Source organism: Vicugna pacos, chromosome 22 (assembly GCF_048564905.1).
Source record: "Vicugna pacos chromosome 22, VicPac4, whole genome shotgun sequence".
In the NCBI taxonomy this organism is placed as follows: domain Eukaryota; kingdom Metazoa; phylum Chordata; class Mammalia; order Artiodactyla; family Camelidae; genus Vicugna; species Vicugna pacos.
This window is the reverse complement of record NC_133008.1, coordinates 27,163,087-27,185,509: the sequence shown is the minus strand read 5'-3', so window position 1 is coordinate 27,185,509 and position 22,423 is coordinate 27,163,087. Positions and strand designations below refer to the sequence as shown.

The 22,423-nt window shown below is 57.0% G+C and overlaps 4 protein-coding genes across 18 annotated transcripts in view; 1 reads left to right on the top strand and 3 right to left on the bottom strand.

Moving 5' to 3' along the window:
• Nucleotides 1-2,709, top strand: part of HNRNPM (heterogeneous nuclear ribonucleoprotein M) — a 38,510-nt gene extending 35,801 nt beyond the window's left edge. For all 12 annotated transcript variants that reach the window (XM_006206318.3, XM_006206317.4, XM_072947777.1 and 9 more), the window contains 2 exons: nt 494-545; nt 2,287-2,709. In XM_006206318.3, coding sequence (XP_006206380.1) covers nt 494-545; nt 2,287-2,450 — 216 coding nt within the window. In that variant the 3' untranslated portion in view covers nt 2,451-2,709. The remainder of the gene's footprint in view (nt 1-493; nt 546-2,286) is intronic.
• Nucleotides 2,710-3,788: 1,079 nt separating this feature from the next.
• Nucleotides 3,789-11,765, bottom strand: PRAM1 (PML-RARA regulated adaptor molecule 1). 4 transcript variants are annotated; one of them, XM_072947773.1, is made up of 10 exons: nt 10,769-11,765; nt 7,394-8,834; nt 7,234-7,300; nt 7,083-7,171; nt 4,884-4,941; nt 4,659-4,767; nt 4,356-4,518; nt 4,235-4,268; nt 4,109-4,143; nt 3,789-3,979 (listed from the first exon to the last, which is right to left on the bottom strand). In XM_072947773.1, exons 1-10 carry the CDS (start codon nt 10,769-10,771, stop codon nt 3,939-3,941), a joined length of 2,040 nt encoding a protein of 679 aa, XP_072803874.1. In that variant the 5' UTR covers nt 10,772-11,765; the 3' UTR covers nt 3,789-3,938. The 4 variants fall into 4 exon arrangements, with proteins under 4 accessions (XP_072803874.1, XP_072803875.1, XP_031545711.2 ...); XM_072947774.1 differs by having other exon boundaries at nt 3,789-3,864; XM_031689851.2 differs by having other exon boundaries at nt 7,083-7,159; nt 10,769-11,764.
• Nucleotides 11,766-14,961: 3,196 nt separating this feature from the next.
• Nucleotides 14,962-18,661, bottom strand: ZNF414 (zinc finger protein 414). Its single transcript, XM_072947775.1, has 8 exons — nt 18,541-18,661; nt 17,510-17,822; nt 17,087-17,194; nt 16,863-16,968; nt 15,985-16,328; nt 15,854-15,904; nt 15,241-15,414; nt 14,962-15,147 (listed from the first exon to the last, which is right to left on the bottom strand). The coding sequence occupies exons 1-8, from the start codon at nt 18,541-18,543 to the stop codon at nt 15,074-15,076; spliced, it is 1,173 nt and encodes a 390-aa protein (XP_072803876.1). The 5' UTR covers nt 18,544-18,661; the 3' UTR covers nt 14,962-15,073.
• Nucleotides 18,662-20,720: 2,059 nt separating this feature from the next.
• MYO1F (myosin IF) overlaps nt 20,721-22,423 on the bottom strand; it is a 31,887-nt gene continuing 30,184 nt past the window's right edge. Inside the window, exon 28 of the mRNA XM_006206315.4 lies at nt 20,721-21,842. Coding sequence (XP_006206377.2) covers nt 21,766-21,842 — 77 coding nt within the window. The 3' untranslated portion in view covers nt 20,721-21,765. The remainder of the gene's footprint in view (nt 21,843-22,423) is intronic.

Below are 22,423 nucleotides of genomic sequence, written 5' to 3'. Positions count from 1 at the left end.
GTGAGGGCTTAGTAACAGTCAAGCAGCAAAAAGTGTGTTTTGCGAAATCCTGGGCTTCTCTGACTACTAGATGAAACAGACAGTGGTCTGAAGGACTTGATCAGTAACTTGATTTCTTAATCCCTTTGGCTTGACATTTCAATAGGGGAAGAATGGCTGTATCTGACTTACCTTCACCAGATTGACCACCTTTAGTTTACCTACTATTCAGTGGTTCTGTGGGCTGCTCACCACAGGCAACTGCGTTCTGCTGTCTGGGCGATTCTCCCATAGACAGAGCCACCAGGGAGGGAGGGAACTTGCTGTGCCAGTTTAGAGCCTCATCCAGACAAACTTGTTTTGTATCTTGCTGACCTTCTTAGTTTGAAGATCAGCCAGTTTCTCTGTAATAAGAAATCTTGAAGCCACAGTCAGAGACAATTGGAATGTTTATGCATTAGTATTTGGTTGAACCACTCACCAGTCTCTCCTTTTTTTTTTTTTTTACCCTCAGCTCCCATTTGATTTTACATGGAAGATGCTAAAAGACAAATTCAACGAATGTGGTAAGTGTTTGAGAAAGGCTTTCTAGGTGCTTCCTTGTGTTGTGGCTTCAGAAATCTTAGCTTGTTGGTGATGCATTTGAGTCATGCAGCCAAGCTTCCATCCTTGTCTTCATAGACACTTTCCATGACTGGAGGACTGGTGGGACTTGCCATTTTTCTGCCTGTGCAAATACTCAAGCAGGTCGTTGAGTTTCCCGTTATGTGTCATACACTTGTCAGCTGTGTTCTCATTTTTTCTCTCATCCTTCCTTCCCTTCCCTTCCTTCCTTCCCTCCCTCCCTCTTTCTTTCTCCTTTTCTGGTTTATGAAAGGAGCTAGTGTTGTCCCCATTTTAGAATCAGGCAAAGTCACATTCCCAAGATCACATGGCTTCTGGGTGACAGAGCCAAATAAATGTATTTCAGTCAGGGTCACTGTCCACAGTAGCACCACTGGTCTGTGCCTCAAAGAGCACTCACCCAGCAGGCCCACAGGTGAGATTTCATAGGCTCTGGGCAAACCCACAGCTTCAGTGTGGATGAGGGTAGGGTCTCTGGGTCTCTGTGGTTTCCTAGCACACTGGGCAGCCATTCTGGAAGGCTTACTTTGTGGCCAAAAGGAAGTGAAATTGTCTCCAGCTGAGGCCCTGCCCCTCACCCCTGCCACTTCTGTCCTTTTAACCATCAAGGGGAGCCCCAGCCCTAAGCCAGGGGTCTGGGTGGCTTGCTGGATCAAGGCGTCCTCAGTGTTTTCTCATTTCCTTTTGCTTTAAAGTGTCTCAGATTTCACCACTGCTGCTTCTCCTGGTTCTTCTCTCGGGTCAGCCATTGAGCCATAGCCTGCCTTATTGCCCACTTTCCCTACTCCTTCATTTCCACATTGAAGTAGATATTCTGAAAAGTCAAATTGGATCATGCCACTGCCCCTGCCTCCGATGCCCGGAGGTGCCCCTCTGCTGACAAGAAGGAGCCGAAACTCACCAGCCTCTGTACAGCTTTAGTCTCATCCCATTTCTTCTCCCTCCTGTCCTTGAATCCCGAGTTTGCCAGTGCTGTTGCCCACAAGTGCTCTGTTGTGAGCTGTTACCAGCAGGGGTCTTCTTCCTGCTGGACTTCCCTTAAGCTGTTTTAGAACTTTCCTGGGAGAAGCCTTCTGGGATGTTGACCTTCCCTCAGGCAGAGTTGATGACCCTGGAATTGAGGGTGCCAGCACTAGCTACACTGTGTGTTCTTGGCTCTGTGTTTCTGTGGCTCTTCCCTTGCAGATTGTTTCCACAGTGCTTGACACATACCTGGATCCTTAACCGGAGCTTGAATGAATGTGTGTAATCTGCCTGCTAATTATTACACGGCTTATATTTGGACAGTACAGAAGTGTCCACTGTATTGGCAGTGGCCTAGTAAAAACGGAACAGTGTATTAAAAGTGAAGCCTCTCTAAAATTTGCCTATGAAGTTGGCTTCCCAGGGCTTCTTTATAACTTTCTCGAGTAAAGGCGTGCATTTGCAGCTACCAGGACTGCTCTTCGTGGCTCAGATTGTTGTCCTTTTGGCAGAAGAATGGCAGCATAGCTGAGGGCCATAGTAGCTGGGTTCTGGCCGCTGTGTTCTGAACATTCATGCGCCAGACGCGAGGGCCACTCTCCCTTTTGACTCTATCAACCGAAATCCAACAGGTGATCTGGACTGAGTGGAGCCCAGACTGAGGCTGAGCTCTGGGTTTGCCTGATGAGTTGTGGTCTCTTCTTCCCTCCCTGTGCCCAGGCCACGTGCTGTATGCTGACATCAAGATGGAGAATGGGAAGTCCAAGGGGTGCGGTGTGGTTAAGTTTGAGTCGCCAGAGGTGGCTGAGAGAGCCTGCCGGATGATGAATGGGATGAAGCTGAGTGGCCGAGAGATTGATGTTCGAATCGATAGAAATGCTTAAGCAGTTGCCTTTTTTAAACATCGATACCAGACCTCTGAATTTGTATTTTTTCTTGTTAACCATTTTAATTTGTTGGCTGGATGTATAAAGATGTTTAAAAAATTCAGTTGCTTTTTGGGGTAATTTGAATTACTTTTTTAATGACTGGGGATCCATTTGACTGTTTGCATTGGGATTGCAATGTGCGCAATTTTTTTTGTAGTTGTGGCATCTTGTTGACATCGAATATGACTTTGATAATAAATACCAGTTCCTGAAAGCTGCTTGCTTTTGCGTGTGTGTTGTGGGGCAACCACCTGAGGTTTGGGGAGCTGGAGCTACTCCTTTCTACCCTTGGAGCTGTGGACCCTTGGGGTGGGAGGCCACTGGCCCCGGCCGCTGTGGAAAATCTCTCTATGGAAACTAAATGGAGCTCTTGGCTGTTAGAGCCATCCTGTCTCCCTCCGGTGCAGTTATTCTGTGGGGGCACAGAGGCTGCGTTTAGGCTAATTTCTGGTTTGGCTTTTGTCTCAGCCAGCTCCCGCTGATATGAAACATTTATTTCTCAACAGTTCTGGAGTCTGGGAAGTACAAGATCAAAGCACTGGCAGATTTGGTCCCTGGTGAGGGCCCGATCCTGCTTCCTGATGGCACCTTCTAGTGTAACCTCACATGGCAGAAGGGGCCAGGGAACTTGTCAGGCTTTTTTCATAAGGGCACAAATCCTATTCGTCAGGGTTCTGCCCCCATGACCTGATCCCTCCCAAAACATCCCATCTCGTACTGTCGTTGAGCATTAGGTTTTCAACACAGGAATGTTTTGTTTTGTTTTGTTTGTTTTTGGGTTTTTTTTTTTTTTTGCAGTGGGGACACAAACATTGAGTCTATCAGCTTTTCTTTGCTAAAACAGACCAAGCAGGGTGTGCATTTCTGAGCATATTTAGTCATGTCAAAGGTTAGGCCGAACTTGATACCTGAACTCTGTCAGAACTGGGTCACATTCCCTCTTGCCCCAAAGATGTGACCTGGTACGTAAGTTCACTTAGGTTTGACAGCTATTGGTAGCCTGTGAAGAGCTGTAGCTGCTGCTTGTCATGTTGGATGTGGAGGGTCACAGAGCGTCTCTTCTCCACCCTGGCCGGCAGCTGACAGGGTACCATCACAAGGATTCCCATCTCAAAGTCTAGCAAGGTGCCAGCTACCTTGCCACCTTCCACTGCCCTACTTTCTCCTTCCGAGCCTTTATCCTTGAGGGGTGAGACCTTGGAAGAGGGGTTTGGCTCCACAGATTTTCCTTAAGTGTTTGATCATGGCTCCACTGTGCCCATCCGGAGAGAAAGAAAAGACAAGAAGCAGGCATCACTTTAAAAGAGGGGCTTTATGTGGTCTGTGTACATGGTCAGACAGGAGCCTGGGCAGTTCTGTGGTGATCAACCTGGAATCCATGGTTCTTTGGGTTAGCAGGTGGCCGGGCTGGTGGGTTGTCCTGGATCCCTACACCTGCAAGCCTTATTGTCCCCGGGGGAATGCTTGGCTCTCCTGAGGATCTGCTGAGGAAGTGACTGCACTGACCCCTTTTCCCATAAACAGATAGACAGCAGCCCCTGGGGCAGTGGGGCTGGGTCCTCCCCCTCCCAAGGCACTGTCATCCGTCCAGTCCACCCGTCCAGTCTACATACCCCAGAAACCGACGTCATCGTACACCTCTGTTTCCCTGGTAGAGAGAACAGGTGGGTCAGTGAGGGTTACCCTGGTCTATGACCCCTCCACCTCAATCCTCCATCCCAGTCAGGGCCATTACTCACAGGGGCAGGAGAGCTGTTCTGGGCACGTAGCCATCTGTGAAGAGAGCAGGGGTGGGTGAGTTCTCCGCCCTCCATGGTGGTGGCCCATCTCCCCAGGGCTGCCCGGGCCGGGCTCACTCACACTTGCCCTTGGTGTCCCGGCATAGCATCTCCTCCTTGTTGGTGAACTCAATCACCTCCAGGATCTCCCCACGCCGAATCCCCAGATGCTTGCCACCCGCACGACGAGTCTTGGCATTGGGGTCGATCATCATCCTTGTCTGAATCACGATCTCCCCCTCAAACTGGGGAGGGAGACATTGGTTAGAGTTTTTGCCTCTGCTGCCACCCCAAGAACCCCTGGCTTCTCTCTGAGGATGGAATCTGTGGGGCTTTGGTCAAGCCCGACCCTCCCAGGGACTCTTGCTCTGCTTGGTGTTCATACCTTGAACTTCTTCCGGAACTCCCTCTCAGCTTTCTCTGCCTTCCGGATCTGCTTCAGGGTCTTCAGGTCTGTGGGCATCAACTGCTGTGGCTGGAGGGCCTTCTCCTTCCTGAGCCCCCCAAGGAATTGGGTGCTCATGAGCAAGGCATGCTTCTTGGGGATCCCCTTTTCTTGTCCTCCCGGAGCTCAGCCCCACCCTGTCCCATGCCCTTTGCCCTGTGGTACCTGAGCTCTGGGTCTTGTGGTGGCCTCCTGGGGGGTTGCTGGGGAGATGGCACTTCATCTGGGGCGGTCAGAATGGCATGTTAGGGCAGGGACTGTTGGTTCGGCCTCTGGACCTGGTGGCTTGATCTTCCCTGTGTCAGTTCTCAGGACGTCGGTCCCCTCCCCACCTTCTCCCTGGGCCTTTCTCGTGGGTTGTGAGTTCTAGTGGATTCCCTTTCATTTCTCAACTCCTGCCACGTACTCGGCATGGCGGAAACTGTTTATCACTCATTTCAACACTCACAACAGCTTTATTGATGACGGTCATCCCACCTCGCTGAGTAGGAAATAAAGGTTCAGAGAGGTGAGGCAACCTGCCCAAGGTCACTCAGCTGTTTAAGAGGCAGGATTTATTTGTTAAGCTTTTGAGGCCATTTCACCCCTGCCTCAGAGAGAGGTTAGGTTCTGGGAACTGAAAGGAGATTTAAGTCAAAAAATAAGGCAAAGAAAAGCATTTCCAAGGCAAACAAAGTCCGCCTCTGAGAAGGGCTGTTGGAATGGAGTGCTTGGACTGGCCTTGCTGGTGATGAGGTTCTCTGGACTTGGGGGGGCTCCCAGGTGAGGGCCGACTTCCTGGCAAATGACCAGCTTTCCAGGTCTGAGTCCTGCTCGCCAAGGGTTTGGCTTTCAGCAAGAGCCTCATGAAAACCAGGTGAGTGAAGGATCCAGAAGCTGAAACCCCCAGCTTTTCGCAGTCGTTCCTGAGGGACCTGAAGTGCTACTCTGGACATTTTGGGTTAGCAGAACCTCCTGTCAAGCTGCCCACTGAAGGGTGACACTTACCTGCGCCTTCAGACACTAAGCTTGCCTCTAGCATCAGCCTGGTGCTTGGATAACAGTGCCAACCACAGTCCCACCCAGAACATTCCCTCAAGCTCCCCCTGCTTCTCCCAGAGGCCGCCCAGGCAGGAGATGGTCACTCAGCTGGGAGCAGTCTTGGCTTTACCCCAGGGACCCTATAAACCTGCCACAGCCGTTGGAGCACAGCCCTGGGTGCGGCAGTGTGGAGCAGACCCTGGTGTTCCTGTGGCCTGGCTTCCTGGCAGTGTGGGGAAAGGGAAAGGGTGGGCCTTGCTTGCAAGGCTGCTGGAAGTGCAGTGGCCAGAAGTGCTCCCCACGTTCACATCCCCAGGAGTGGCCCCCAGACCCAAGCCACAGAGTCTCACTGGAGCGGAAGCAGGAGGGGCCCCGTCAGGAAGTGCTGTGCTAACAGGAGTGTTGCAAGCAGCCCCTGGGGAAAGGCTGGGAGAAGCAGAGCGCAGGTGGGAGCAACAGCTGTAGAGGCAGCGGACTCTGAGGAGTGGGCTGGTGAGGAAGGAGTGGTAGCGTCCCAAAGGCACCCCTGATGAAAGGTTCCCCTGCAGGAGACCCCTCCCAAGATGGGGCAGGGAAGCTGCCTGGGAGCAGAGGGCCTGGGCCACTGCGTACTGGCTGTGTGAGCTGGGGCAGGTCTCCTGGTTCTCAGGCGCCCACGTCTGTCTGTAAGATGGGCATGACCTCGCCTCAGGGGTGGAGTGTGGTGCACGTTCGGGAAGGGGCTGGCATGGGAGCCAGCTTTGTTTTCACACCAGGTTGGTGAATGTATTATCCCTGGAGCTGGGACTGCAGACGTGAGGTGTCTGCCACACCCCGTCTCCAGCCGGTGCCTCTTGAGTTCAGGCCCAAGTCCCACCTGGACATCCCTCAGGCACCCCCAACACAACAGGTTTCAGGTGGACCCTGACTCCTCTCCCTTACTCAGGGATGCCCCTATTCTGCACACGGGTGCCCAGCTCGAAACCCAGGCTTCGACCACGTCATGTGCTTGCTCACTCTCATCCCTGGTTAGTACACCGCCAAGTGCCCTTCCTGATTCTTCCACTGCTCACCATGCCTTCTGTCTCACCCTGGGCCACACACCTGCCCTGGTTGTGGTCAGGCTGTTGGCCTCTGGGCTGCCCTTCCTCACACTGTTCCACCTACCAGGAGCCGGTGTGATCTTTCTGAAAGGCCCTCCCCCCTTTCTGCTTTCTGTCCTGGCACTGCTTCAATCCAGCGGGGATATGGACTGTCACTTGGCCTAACACCAGCAGCATGGCAGAAAATGCCCTGGTGACAAATGTTCCCCAGGTGCCTTGGCAGCCTGGTCTGGCTGAGGGCCCCACTCCATCACCAACAAACCTCTGCCCCTGGGGCTGGGGCTGGAGTCATCCGTGGGCTCCACGTCATCATACAGCTCGTAGACCTCATCTGCATCCCTGTGGGGATACCTGAAATGAGGGCCCGTCAGCCCTGTGACCTGTGCCCATGCCCCCTGACTTGCCACACTCACTGTGGGATGTCTGCAAGGTGTCGAGCCTGGACGTGGATCCCAGCAGAAGAGGAGGCCCTTGGCAGAGCTGGGGAGAGATGAGAGCAGTGGGGAATCAGGGAGGCAGACACTACCTGTGAGCCTCTACCCGTTCCTTTCTGCCTGGGCCGCCCTGACCCACCTGTGTCTGCTGCTGAGATTCTCCAAAAGCTCTGGATGTCCCTGGGGCTCGGGGGCCGTGGTGGCTTGGCTGGAGGGGGGCCCAGGCTGCTGACCGGGGGCAGAGGCCTCCTCCGGGGTGGGTGGCCAGGTCTGAGGCCCAGCCTCGACCCTTCACTGCGGGTGAGAGCTCCTAATTTCTGCTGCCTGGCTCCCAACCCCGGGCCGAGCAGGAACCTAGCACCGGAGCCTGCCACTGCGGTGGGCAGTGAGCTCTCTGAAACGGAGCCTGGAAGTAGGGGCTTTCTAGGGAGGTCTTTGAGGAACTCGGCCTGTGGGTGCTTCCTGGGCAGAGAACTGGGCTCAGGCTGTGAGAATTTGCGGGGAGGCCCCCGGCACTCAGGCTGTGGAAACTTTGGGGAGAGCAGGTTGAACTCGGGCTCTGAGGACGTCCTGGGGAGGCCGCCCAGCTCCAGCTCAGGCTGCGGGGGCTTCTTGGAGAGCGCTTTGAATTCGGGCTGCTGTGGCATCTTGGGAAACACGTTGACTTCAGGCTGTGAGGACGTCCTGGTGAGGTCACCAAACTCAGGCTGCAGAGGCTTGGGGAGGTCATTCAGCTGAAGCTGTGGGATCTTTCTGGGAAATGCACTTAGGTCAGGCTGCAAGGAGTCCCTGGACTCGGCCTTCGAGTTGGGTGCCTGAGGGACCTCGCTGAAATTGGACTGTGGCAGGGACTTCTTAGGGAAGCCACCAACCCGAGGCTGCGGGGGCTTTCTGAGGTTTGCACTGAACTCAGGCTGCGGGGGCTTCTTGGGAAGGGTGCTGAAGCTGGGCTGTGAGGAGGAGGGGTGGGGCTCACTGGGCTCTGGCTTTGGGGGGAGTGCCCCGGGGGTCTCACTGAGCTCGGGCTGCGGCAGGGACTTCTTAGGGAGGCCACCGGCCTGAGGCTGTGGGGGCTTTTTGGGGAGCCAACTGAACTCAGGCTGGGGGTGCTTCTTGGGAAAGGTGCTGGACTCGGGCTGCAAGGGCTTTGGGGCGGCCACACTGGCCTCGGGCTGCTGGAACTTCTTGGCGCGTGCACTGAACTTGGGCTCCACGGAGGGCCTGGGGGTGTTGCCGAGCTCAGACTGTGGGGGCTTCTGGTCAGGCGCGCTGGGCTCCGGCTGCGAGGCCGTCGGAGGGGCCTCGCCGACCTCAGGCTGCGAGGGCTTCCTGGGGATCCGAGTGGCCTCGAGCTGCGGGGCCTTCCTGCAGAGTTCACTGAGCTCGAGCTTGGAGGGCTTCTTGGGCAGGTCGGTGACCTCAGGCTGCGGGGGCTTCTTGGGGTGCTCACTTAGCCCAGGCTGTGGAAACTTCTTGAGTTTGTTGAACTCGGGCTTCGGGGGTTTTTTGGGGAGTTCGCTGGTCTCAGGCTGAGAGGCCTGGAACTTTGCTTGAAGGCTCCGAAAGTCCTGATGACTCCCCTAGGGGACACAGAGTCAGTAAGGCAGGGACATACACACAGCGGTCCTGGAGAGATGGCCACGGGACACGAACACAGTCACAGACACATAGCCCGCTTCTCCTGGCTCCTCTTCCCCACCCTCTCTCTCGCCTCTGCCCTTGGCCCTCTTCTCTGTTGGCCAAAGACTCCCAGCCTCCCCATGAGTCCCAGGCTCCCGTAAACTACTACACCCTTCTGACCTCCCTGCTTAGGCCTGGACTCACCCAACCTCACCCGCCCCCTCAGGACCTGGCCTACCCCTCAGTCAGTGGTGCCTTCCAACATCCTCCAGCCCCTCCTGCACCACTGTCCTGGGCCAGAGGGGCTCGTCCCCTCTTGCCTGGATTGTAAAAGGCTCCTCCAGGGTCTCTTGCCCCTGCATCCTGCACCCCGATCCCTGGTCTGTCCCCTCACAGCAGCCAGAGATCTGTTAGCTCGGAGTTGGATGGTGCCCCTCCACTCAAAATCTGGCAATGTTCTTTCATTTCCCAACAATAAAAGCTCAAGTCATGAAGGCCCTGAGGGGGTAGATCCGACCTCCCCCTCCCCGCTACTGCCTCTCCCCAATTCAGGGACCTTTGCTCTGCCCGTGACCTACCTGGGACACTCCCCCAACTCCTCTCCTCTTCCTCCAAGTCTCTGCTCCCATAGTCTTTATCAGAGAAGCCTTCCTCCCAGACCACCCTAATTACTAAAAAAAACAAAAACAAAACCCCCACCCCTCTTCCCGTATGCTCCATCCTCCCCTACCTGCATGATTTTTCTCTCAGTACCTGCCACCCTGTATCACACAAATGATTTTCCTTAATACTGTTTTGTAAATGTGTCTTGATGGTTTTGTTTTGGGTTTTGGGGGTCTCTCTACTGCCCCTTCCCCCAGCCCCATGCATTGCTGTCCTCCCAGGGCCTGGCACGCCGTAGATGCTCAGTAAACATTTGTTGAACTAAAGAATATACCAGGCACAAAGACAGGTGTATACTCAGTCGCATCCAGTCTGACTGTCATAGTCTCATGTAGACAGAAACACAGACGGAGAAGACAGAGACCTGGAGGCATATGTGGGTGCCAGGGTTTCACAGTCCCAGACACCCGGATGACATTCACGGCTGCCCACGAGGACAGGCAGGCAGGCTCCCAAGCACAACCTTGGCCAGGCACACGCACCATCTGTAGCACACACAGTCCGTCCCGGTACCGTCTTGACTGGCCCCAGGCCACCATCGGTCACAGACACAGGAGACGTGCAAGTCAGGCCTGCTCTGACCGACAGATTACCCCAGAGGTGGCCCTGCCACAGGTCCCCAAGCCTGGCTTCCCTTGGGGTCTAGGAGGCTGGGGGAGGGGAAGGGCAGGACCTCATGGACTTTGCCTCTCTCTGTGCCTCACTCTCCCCGCCATCCGGAGAACAAGAAAGATGGCGATTCCTGCCTGGGGCCTGAAACACTTCTGTGAAAGCCCCTCCATCGGGTGGGTTGGGGCAGCGGCCCCGGGGTGACCCACAGGGCCAGATAGCTCAGGGTCAGCAGGTCATGCCTTTCGGAACCACTGGGGTTGGGAGCAGGCAGCAGGTGCATGACCTACTTTGGCACCCACAGGAAGCCCCTGCTGCTCACCCTGGCTGCCTGTTACCAGGTTGCTGTTCAGGCTGACCTGGGGGAGGGGAGGCATCTGGGTATTCCCACCTGTCCCGCTTATAGTCACAGCCTCAGCTGGCCACGGGCCCCTTGGAGCCCGAGCTGTCCTCGAGGTGTGTCCTGGCCCAGGTGCCTCTGGGCCTTTGTGTCGGTGCCAGACAGCTTTCCTGCCCCTCTTCCACTTGCTCCACTTTTGGAGTATGCCCTCTAATTTCCACCTCTGGCATCCCTTGCCTCGGGCCAGTGGAGGCCTCTCCCAGAACTCGGGGACTCACTCACCATGGCTGCAGGCGGGTGATGGGCCAAGGGCCGAGTGGGACCCGAGCCAGGGCTGCTGCCTTCAGGAAGTGACTGTGGCTTCTGCTCCACAGGGTGGGGTCTGCTGGCCGTGCAGCAGGGAGGGCAGAGGAGGAAGGAAAGGAGGTGGGGACGGCCCCAGCCTGTCCTCAGATCCTGTCAGGCGCTTCAGTTCCTGTCCTGCCAGTCGCCCCATCTGTGCTTTGTGCCTCGGATGTCAGCACTAGTTTCTGGACTCTGCTACTGTCCCCCTCACTCCCAGCCCCTGCCCTGGTGTGTGCTGGCCTTGGACTCCAGGGAGGCCTCGGGTCAGCCCCTGAGGACCTCCTGCCAACAGAGGCAGGCCAAGGCCAACTCTAGCCAGGGCCTCCACAGGAGGGGGAATTTTCAGTGGGGACAGAGCATGGCTCTGGGCCAGGAGACCCAGGAGTCGAGTAAATGTGATAGGTAAGGAAGGCCCTTCTGCTGGCTCTTGGCTCACCCACCTTCCTCATTTCAACACTTCCCTGCAGTTCGATTCCAAGCTCTGAGCAGGACTTCCCTGTTACAGGGGCAGATATATCATGGGCTGTGCGCCTGGCTGGGATGGCCGATTTGGTGGAGGGTGGGTGGGTAGTGTCCAAGGCCTTGTCCCCCAGGGAGGGAGGGAGACTGAGGACACCCCAGGCTCCCAGAGGACAAAGGAGGGAGGAAAATCGGGACACCTGGAAGGCCAGAGAAGAGGGACTGAAGGTGGTGGCCAAGACCAGCGCTGTGAAGATGTGAGGCCAGGCCAGACAAGGGCGAGCCCTGACCCTGACCACAGGGCTCAGTCCCCAGGAGGTCAGTGATCTCGGGCTCCCAGGTGAAGGGAGAGTGCAGAGCCCTGATTCTCCGTTTGGCTCTGCGTCTGAATCCCTCGATGAGTTTAGAAAAAGATTCTGACTTAATTGGTCTGGGGTGTGGCCTGAGCCTGGGGATTTCTTTCACACCCTCAGGGTGATTCTGATTTAGCTGAGAGGCACTGGTGCCCACAAATCACCCTGAGACCCCCTTAAAGTGTAGGTTGTGCCTCAGGTCTATGGTGGAGCCTCAGATTCTGAAACGTCCCAGGTGATGCACGTTCTACTGGTCCAAGGATCATACCTAGAGTACCCTCGAGTAGCAAGGTGGTTTCCAGAAAGATCTAGATGAGACGGGGAAGGAGGCTGGGCATTGCATTCCCAGCAGGAACCCTACATTCGCCTCTGCCAGGAAGGCTACAGGCAGCAGTCGGAAATGACTCTGCCTGTATGTCCCCTTTACAGCACAGCTTGGAAATTTGGGAGTCCGTGTCTGTGCGTCCCAGTCCCAGCATGGACAGACATGCACCCTGGACCACTTTCTCAAATGTGAATCCCCCTCTGAACAGGAGTCCTGGGAGGCAGGGGATGGCAGGTCTGTGTCCTGGAGCATGGACAACGTGAACCTGCACTCCCTGGCCAACCTGCCCGGCTTGGTGTCTGCGTGGACGCCTGGGCCCTTGTTCACTCTCCCTTCAGACTGACACTCCTGTGCGCCCTCTGCTGGGCTGAGCCAAGAAAGGACACTGCTTTCAGGCATCCCGGAGCTGGGGGTGGGAGGGGGGGTACCCATGTGGGGTCACAGCCTGGTTGACCAGAGGGAAGTCAGGGGCTGCAGGAGCCCAGAAAGGGCACTGGGAGCAGTAAGGCTTCCCAGGCAAGCAAAGGTTGGATGTGACTTGGGAGTAGGTGAGGACAGGAGGCAGTTTTTGGAGTGACCCAATACCCTAGGTCTCAGGGCAACTTCAGCTTGCTCCAGAGGGCAGTGCAGGGATTGGGAGGGACTGTGGACCCATGGAAGGGGCTGTTGTGTCTACGTGGGTGATGGGATTCGGGGGAGGTATCTGGGCCAAGAAAGATGGTGGTTCTGGGTTTCTCTGGAAAGATCCTGACAGACTAGGAAGTGGCACTGTCTGGATGTGGAGGTGGCTGAATGAGGGGGCTTGATGGGGAAAACTGGGGGTTGCGGGACTCTGGTGCCCTGGAGATGGAACACCAAGCCTTGTCCCTGGAGATGCATGGAAGGGTGGGCTTAGGGGCATATTTCCCAGGGTGTCTGGGGCCTTGGGAGTGCAGGAAAAGGGGACAGTGCCCTTTGGGCCTCACTGCCTGGCTTTTCTCATCAGTGGTAACTGCCCAGCTTCCTGGGTGGTGTAGAATCAGAGTAACTTGGAACTGGGCCTGGCTAGAGTCAGGGTGCATAGTATACCTCCTGGCCTCACCTTCTCTGTCTGTAAAAAGGGGCCCCTGGACCTACCTCCTCCCCACGTTCTTGCGAGGGTCCCAGGCAGCCACAGGCTTGGTGGCAGGAGGGCTGGGAACCACTTGCAAACATTTCCCAAGCCGCCTCCCCTCTGAATCCTCACAAGAACTCCAAAGGGCAAGCATCCTGACACCCATTTTAAGGACTAGGAAAATGAGATGCAGAGAGGTTTCAACTCTCCCGCAATCACAGAGTGGTGGTTCCAAAGCTTCTGGCTGAGAAGGGGGAGCGGGGGAGCTCAGGAGGCCCTGGAGCCCCAGGGTGCCCTCATGGCCCATCTGGGAATGCCCCACAGTTGGTGCTGAGTGACAGCCGCCTGAGTTGGGGCCTGGAGGTGCTGGAGGAGTGGACACCCAGCCTGGGCCACCTGAGCCTCAGCTGTGACCCCATCCAGGACACTGAAGCCCTGAGGCCCCTTGTGAGGCCGCAGGCAGTGGGGTCCAGGTGGGCCAGGTCCTACGGGTGCCCCACTCTCCCTTACTGCCCTTCCCAGGAGAAACTGCAGGGCCTTCGGAACCTGGGACTGTTCGACTTCAAGGAGACACAGCAGCTGCACTAGTGGGACTAGCTGCACAGGTGTTTGAGCCGTTACCCCAGCTCGGCTACCTGGATGGCTTCGATGCTGGGGACTGCCCAGCTCCGAGCCCAACACGCTGGGGAACGAAGATTCCAAGGAGCACTGTTCGGGGTGATGAGGGGAGCAGGAAGAAGATGGGAGGGTGGCGACTGAGGGAGCTGCCTGGGGACTCCACCCAAGGGGTGACGCGTGTCTTGTTGGCTGCAGATACTGAGGAAGAGGTGACAGAGGACAACTCTGATGAGGACTCAGAAGCTGGACTGGAGGTAAGGAGTGAAACAGGGTTCTGTGGGGCTGGGGACCTGGTCCTGGGGTTTTTGCTCACCGGATGGAGAGAGGGAAGTGGTGAGTATGGCCCTAGGAGGAGGTACAGAGGTTTAAGATGGGGCCTTGCGGGCTACTAGGACAATAGGATCTTCATCCAGAGAGCTATGGGGAGCTATTGAAGGGTACTGGGCAGGGGAGGGGCACAATCAGAGGAGACCCCTGTTTCCAGGGGCGTTCAGGCTGGGAGGGAAGGCAGGAGGGGTTGCCTCTGGTGCTCTGGGCAGGGGAGAGGTTAGAGGCCTGGGCTAGGGGACCACAGGGCTGGAGAGGAGCAAGATGCAGGAGGTAAAACCCAACTCTGAAGTGTGGCTGCCAATAATTTCCGTACCCAGCTGGGCTGACCCACAGGTTCTGGTGACAGCAGTGTGGCACCAGATTTTGAACCCTGGCCCAAGTTTGACTTCCCACAAAGGAAAGGAAGAGGATGTATATGGGGGAAAGGTGAGGCGGGAGGGTCCCAGGCTCTCCACGGCTGGCCTTGACCCACCCTCCTCCTCAGAGCTGGGGCAGGGGGAGAAGGGGAAGTGGGCAGCCGAAGACAGAGTCCAGAGGTCAGATAGGAGGATGACGATGCAGCCTGAACACCAGCCTGCCACGGAGTGCCCAGCCCTGGGGGCCCTGGCACTGCCCTTCCACTGCTAGGACTGCCTCCCACCCTGTCACCTCCTTGAGGGTCAGCACTGGCCTCAGGATAGGGGAGCAGTGTGCTCCAACAGGGCCAGCTCCCAACTCCTGGGGCTTTTTAAATAAACCAGGAAAACTTCCATCTTATCTAGCTTCTGAAAGTGGTGGGACAGGACAAAGGGCCACCTACAGCTGTTCTAGCATTCAGGTGACAGGGGATGTGCGTGGGACACTGGTGGGCTGTGAGGGAGGCCTTTCCCCTCCCCCAGTGGGAGCGCCCCAGGAGTGCCAGATTGGCCTTCTCACTGTGCACTGGAGGGGCGAGGGACGCAGACACAGCACCGGCTGGCTCATCTGCCTCCTTTATTGTGTACCCCACTCCGACCATCTGAGACCCCCCTAAAATTACAAAACTACCCACACCCCACATCCCACCCCCACCAACGCGGCTGGGTTCAGAGCGGCGAGAAAACCGGACACTCCCCCTCTGACAGCAGCTGCGACATCTGGGGTGCCAGCGGGACGAGGTCTGGGTGGGGCAGAGGAGGGGGCGCCTGAGCCTCGGCCCCGCCCCTCGCCTCTGGGCCCCTGCCCTCCCCGCCGGCGCGCTCCCGGGCCTTACCCGCCGGCGCGTCGGGGCGCGGCTGCCCGGGCGCCGGGGTCGAGGGGGCGATGGGGCGGTGGTCCTCCAGGTGTAGTGTCATGGCGGGCCGCGAGGCCGTGGAGAAGGCGCACTGCATGCACGAGTAGCGGCCGCGCGTGTGCTCCCACACGATGCGGCTCGGGGCCGCGTGCCCTGCGGGCAGGCGGGATCCCGTCAGTCCCGGACCTCAGCCCTGAGGACCCATCCACCCCCGAGGACGGTGGACGTGCGCGAGGGCGGTCAGACCTTTCCCCGCCTCCCCATCAGCTCGCGGACGCCGAGGGTCTGGCCTGGCTGATTTCCCCCTGTATTGGAGGGCACTAAACATGACTTATCCGCGTTCCCCTTTCCCATCCCCTGAACCACCATAGGGGAGGGACTCGGGAACCGGGCGCGAGTTTTTCACGGAAACGCCGGCGCAGATGAAGGAGCAGGGGCCAGTAACTTTTAAGGCAAAATCCTGTATTTCGGGGGTGACATTTCTGGCCACCTGGGAAGGGAGTGGGCACTGCTGCCTCCCCGCATCCTCTGGGCCCCGCAGGGCGCAGGAAAGAAATCCCCTCCACCCTCCCTGGTGGTCACCTGAACGCACCTGAAGGCGCGTCGGAGCCGCCCTGGGGTCTTCGCGGGCTGCCGCCTGCACCTGCGGTAAATAGGCGGGTCAAGGTCATAAGTCAGACTGAGCCCCGCCCACTCTTCAGGCGGCCCTGCTCCCACACTCACCGTGGCTCTTTTTCCAGACCGCAGCGCTGGAGGCGGGCGGCACGGGAGCGGCGGCCAGGAAGGGGCGCAGGCGTGGGGGGCTTAGGCCAAAGGACGCGGGGTTCAAGTAGGGCAGGAAGGGCCCGGTGGGGGCAGGAGCAGGAGTCGTGAACGGCTCGAGCAGCGGAAACGACAGGCCCGGCGCCGACGCAGGGTCGGACTCCGGTGGGCGATCGGGCGCCGGTGGCTCCTTGTCGAGGGCGGGGGGTGGCGGTGGGGCTGGGCTCTGCGCATGCTCAGCGCAAACATGCAGATGTTTGAAGAGCGAGCGGTGAGTGCGGAAGCGCAGAAGGCAGTTCTCGCACCTGGGGGCAGCACAGGGCTAGGCTGGGTCTCCTAGGGTGCAAGGAAGGGGCCTATCCATTGTAACCTGGGTAGCCGCTGCTCGAGGGTGGTAAGGGTGCCTGGGTCCAAATAACAGATTCCCCACATGCGTGGGAGGAGCTTGCCCTAAACGCCCCCCTACTGTGGTCGCAACCATTCCGGACCCCTCCTGGTCGCAGACCCGGGAAGATGAGGAAGGAAGCCTTAATTCTGACTTAGGTGGTCAGTTTTTAATCTTGCAAGACACAGGGACTTAACGGAGCCACGCCATGTATGCCCCTCCCCTTTCCAAGCCCTGCCCTCCGGGTCCCCGGAACTTGCTCTAGCAACCAGTCTCTCTTCCGGGCAGCTAAGGGCAAGGCTTGCCCTAGGTCACGCCCACTCCCAGACCCAACCCCCTTGACTAGGGAGAAAAGCCCGGACCCCAGATAGTGACTGTAAAATCAGTGGTGGGGGGAGCTGCCTGGAGTCTGGTTACCAAGCACCAGCAGAGGGCGGGGTGGACGGGGTCTCACTTGAAGTAGCGATTGGGTTTGTAGTGCAGCTTGCCGTGTGCCACCAGTTCCTGCATGCTGGGGAAAGTCTCGGTGCAGCTCAGGGCCGAACAGCGGAAGAGTTTGCCTGGCAGAGCAGGGATGAAGGACAGAGGAGTGGAGGGGGTGGCAAAGACTGGCCTGGAGGCTCTGCCTGCCTCCCACTCTAACCTGCCTCCCACCCTGACCACCTACCCTGGCCCTACCTTCCAGGGACTGTGTAGGTGGGCAGTGGGTACGCAGATGCTGTGCCAGGTCTCGAACGCTGGGGAAACTGAGGCAGCAGCCAGGGCTGGAACAGGGTATCTGCTTCCCTGCAGGATTCACAGAAGGGGGGGGTCACTGTCCCTTCTCCATCCATACTGTCCAGGACTCTGCCCCAGAGAGACATATATGGGGCTGGAATTACCCTATGGTTTCCTACTGGGGCCTTTACCCTCTGCCTCCCCCACCAGAGGGTAGGGGCAGAGTTGGCCTGGTTCTTCACTGTAACCACAGCCTGGCATACATTTGGTGCTCAGTAAGTGGTGATTCCCTCTAGATGGGTCCCAAGTTTGGAGATACTCTATATTCTTCACTTCTATTGTTCCAGGGCCTGTGCTCCCCCAGAAGGCCCCATCACAGGTCACCTGGTGGTGGGCGTCGTCTGGGAGGCCGCAGGTCTTCGCTGGTCCCGGAGACTGTGCTGGTCAGGCCAAGGCTGGGTCCAGAGCCAGGATGGCCACTGTCTGGGGCTGGAGAGGCACCCTGCTGGGTCCCTCCAGGCCCTCCACGTTCCCACACCGGGGGTGTGGCTGCCCGGTCTGAGCCTGGCTCCTCCCCCATGGAAGAGGAGGTGGCTACAGCAGCCACAACTGGGGATACCACCTCCTTGTCGGTCTCACTGGAGCTGGGCTCTGCAGTGGCCGGCATGTTCGGGCTGGGCCCCAAGGGTTTCTCCTCCTGGTGGAAGGAAAAAGGTAGGGAGAAACCCTTTGGGCCCAGGGCCTGCCGGGGCCAGCCATGGAAACCCCTCCACCCCACCAAGACCACTGGACATTCCTGAAGCAGCAAATGACCCAGAGATATCACCCAGTCAGCCCCCATCCTAAGGAGTCACCATCAATGGAAAGAAGGGAGTGAGGATGGATTGAACTCCCACCTCCTGTGTCCCCATCCTCTGGGAGGGAGCTGGGAGGTGTCGCAAATATAGGAGGTACTTTTCCAGGAATTACCCATATGAAAGAAGCGCGCCTTCGGTCCTAACTTGGAAAGGTGGGAGGCCCCCTACCAGGCAAGGGCGTGGCTCAGTAGGCGGGGTAAAGGCGGGGCTTTGAGCAGGGGCGCAGCTAGGAAGATGCTGGAGGGGCCAGAAGTGGCCAAGTGGGTTGTTGGAGGACGGAGATTATCTACCCGCCGGGCTCGAGCTGGGCAGGCGAACTGGAGGTGCTGGGGGCCTGGCTGTATAAAGATCAGGTGGGCGGTGCCCGAGCCCTGTGGGCGTGGCCCAGTCGAAGCCAGGACCGGAAGTAGGGGGTAGGGTGCTCCTCGAGTGACAGCCAGCGGCGAGCGAGGGCCCGGATGTGGGGGCGGGGTCGGCCAGAGGCTGTGTGCGCTACAGGGCCGCTTCCCGCCAGTCCCCGCTGGTTCGCCGCGTCCGCGCCCCCGGCGCCGCGCTCACCATCCTCGGGCCCGTTCGGCCTCTTGTTCCCGCGGTTCCAGCGGCTCCAACTAAGGCTGCGGCAATTCCTTTGACGGCCGGGGGCTCGCGCTCACGTCGGCGCCATTTTTCGCCTTCCAGATCTCGCGAGAACTGGGGCGGGGCCTGCGTACGGTGCTCCGCGAAGGGGCGGGGCGTGAGAGCCGGGATGCTCCTGGACTGCAGTGCCTTCGCAGGTGCGGACTTGCAAGCCAAAGGCAGTCTTCGGGGTGCACTTTTAACAGAGTCTATGCGCACAAGTCTGCGATTAAAATCTTCCTGGGCCTCTGTGTCCTCGTCTGCAAAGTGAGCATCTTCATTCCCTCCCGTCCTGTCACCCTACCTGGAAAGGGGGGTAACAGTTTTGTTTTTTAAAGAGGCCTTGCTGAGCGAGCCGCCTCTTTGAAGCGAAATTGGAAATTGCCAAAATTCCCAATGCGCTTAGTTCTGAAATTGGAATGGGTCAGTTGAGATAGCCAAGGGCAGGAAGCAAGCTACCTGTCCGTCCTCTGGACAAACAGAACAGGATGGAAAGGTGTGTGTGTGTGTGTGTGTGTGTTTCCAGGAGGATGGACAGAGAACACTGGGTGTACCAGCATGCAATGAGTCACCTATTCGGCCTACGATCCTTGAATGCTTACTGTGTGCTAGGCGCTGGGGACCTCGCGATGAACAGGACAGACATCCACTCCCTGAGGAGCCGCTCAATTTTAAAATGGGGAAGCGAACAGTGAATCGACAAATGCAGAAAACGATCTTATGTTATATTAAGTGTTACAAAGGAAAACAAACAGACAAACAGAAGGATGTGATGGTGATTGGTCAGGGAAGTTTCTCTGTGAGTCTGTGAGTGACTTCTGAGCTGTGGCCTGATGATCAGGAAGGAGTGAGCCAATGGAAGTTCAGGTGGCCAGAGTGCTCTGGGAAGAGTGAATAGCTGGTGCAAGTGGCCTGAGTTGGAGAGGGACAGCTTGTCTTTTTCAAGAAACAGTGAGATGATCAGCACATTACTGGAGCAGAGTGGAGGCAGGGTGAGGAGGTCAGAAAGTGAACATGGTGCAAGGAAGCTTATGCAGGGGCCTTGGGAACCGTGGAAAGAGAGAAGTGTGGTCTCTATTCTAGCCACTCAATTTTTGGCAGGAGGAGGTACACCATCTGATCACCGGTGTTTGTTTGGAGGGCGGATTATTGTGGGGACTGTAAAGTGGATCTTTGACCTCAGATCTCTATAAAAGATTATTTAACCATTCAAGAGGTGTTAAGTTCTCAGCAAGCATAGACGTTATATGCAATGTATCTCTATCTATGTACCAGCCTGCTTTTATATGCAAAGTTTACCGTTAGAAGGAGACATTAACATACTGGGGAGGGGGACAGGAATTTTTGAGTGAGGGGAAGACAGATTTTTCACACTTAAGGGCTGCTGGAATTGAAAAACTGTTCTCTTTTGATTATCATTAATATGGTTAAGAACTCATTAATTAAAAAACCCATATCATTTTGATGCGAGGTGGAGGCGCGCGCGCGCGCGCGCGCGCGTGTGTGTGTGTGTGTGTGTGTGTAGGGGAGGCTGGTGCAACCTGGGGAAGGGTGGGGTGAGGTCTCAGAAAGGACAGGGAACCAAGAAAGGGAGAGGAGGGCCTGGACTTAAGAAATTTTGTAAAAGAGTCAACAGGATGTTGCCTAGTGGGTGGGGCCAAGGTGACTGAGGTTTGCAGTCTGAAGATGCTGTAGAATATGTCAAACCCACTCCCTTCTTCATCCCCAGTGCCCCGCCCGAATCTCAGCCATTTGTCCTGCCGGAAAGGCCCTATTTCTTGCAAATAGGGTGCAGCCATGCCGGTGGGGCCACAGGGCTGTACCCCAAAGTACCAGGAGTGGGGGGCAGCCTGCATGGTGAGTTCTAGGGTAGAGAAGGGAGACAGAGGCCCTCATCCCCCTGTAGCACCAGGAAATGCCCAGCTGATGAGGTTGTGGCTCCCACAGTCCTTGCCCAGTCTGTCCTCGAATCTTAAGTCTTTCAGAGAGCAATGCTCAGTGGTGGTTGGGCAGTGGAGGGACGAAAATCAGAGATGGAGGGAACCAAGCACATTCAAGGGACTGGTTAAATGCTTTTGTAGAATGACTGGCTAATTAAAAGGCTGCTGAGACCCAGTTGCAAAATTGGGATTTTATTTTTTTTCCAGCCACACTCAGCTTCCCAAAGTAGGTGCAGAAGAGACAAGGTGCAGATCCTGCAGAAGATTCTGCAGACCAGTCTTTCTTTGATACCGCATCTCCCATCCTCCAGTCCCCTGCCTGAAGTCCTCCCATCACAGTGGGTGGTATTTGCCATCAAGATCTGGTGGGACTGACCCTTTGCATCCTTCTTGGCTCCTCCAGAAAACCCCACAATCTCTCTGCCTCCCCCTCCCCTGGTCCAGCCCCTGTCCCTTCTCTGACCCCACCAATCTGGCTCCATACAAACAGAGGGTGAGGGACAGGGTCCAGGGGTGGCCCAAGTGGATTGTGGGAGGCCATGTGGGACCTGCCTCCTTCCATGGGGTCCAGTTGGTTCCCAGATGGGTTTTGGAGGTATAGATTCAAAGCTGACGGGACCCACTGGAACATTTTCTGCAGGAAAGCTGGCATGCAGCTTCTGGAACCTGGCAGGTGAGACAAACTCAAGCTTTGTGAGGGACAGGAGGATAAATGAGCTTAAGGCTTGGCTCTGTAGAATCTCAGGTGAGTGACTAAAGCTCTCCGGGTCCATTTTTCCATCTGTAAAATGGGACATTCAAGGCTCCTACCTCACAGGGCTGTGAGGAGGTAGTCCTTGTTGGCACTCAGTTAATTCATGTTTTCACCCGGCAAATATTTATTGCCTCCGTGATGAGAGAAGGAGGGAAGTCACACTTGTCAAGGTCCCCCTGACTGTGCCTGGCAATTTGCCTACTGGACACAACTCATTTTGTGTTCACAAGGCAGCTGGGAGGTAGGTTCTGCTCTTTGCCCTGTTTGGCACAGGAGGAGATGGGTATGACAGAGGATTGGGTGGCCAGGGCCCTGTGGGTGGCTACAGTGGTGACCCCTAGACCCAGGGTGTGGGCTAGGCTGCGCTGGAGGCCCCAGGACTGGACCTCTGGCCAGCATAGCCAAGGCAAGCGAGACCCCATTGCAGGGCCTGGCAGATAGCGGGAGGGCAGGCAGATCTGAGCCCCATCCAGCTCAGATCTTCTCCACATAGTTTCCTGGGAAGAGGCCCTCCTGGCCGTGCAGCCGGCCTTTCCACCAGCCCGAGGAATCTGCGGGAGAGAAAACAGAGTGAGACAGCACCCAGCCTGCCCTGGAGAAAGCCTTCAAAGCTGGCTCTGTGTCTCCACTGGCCTGGCCTAAGGCAGAGGCTGAAGAGAGATGGCAGGAAGGGAGGGAGCAACATGTGGGTTTTCATTGCTCCTGGCTCACTCTCTGTCATTTTCTAGACTATTCACTGATGCTCTTCCCTCAGCCATCTCTTCCTAGAGGTCCCTTCCCATAATCCCTGTGGTGGGCCCAGGAATGACCCCTACGGGGCTCCCCCGCCCACCTGCAGAGGGCGCTGTTGAGTCCCAGGCCCCTCTCCCCGGCCACCCAGGGGCTAAGACAGGAAGTAAACTGGGCCACCCAGACACGGCCCACTTCCTACTCACAAGGTATGTTCTGCTCTCAGTCCTGTGCTTGACAGATGAGAAAAAGGAGGCTGGGGTACTGGGTGAGGCAGCGAGGCCCGGCTCCCAGAGCGGCTTAGGAGGTGACCTCCAGACCCAAGGCCTTTTGCCTGTGCAACTACTGGCCCGGAAGAGGATATCTCTGGCAGTGGCTGGGAGCTAGCCGGTCACCCCTCTTC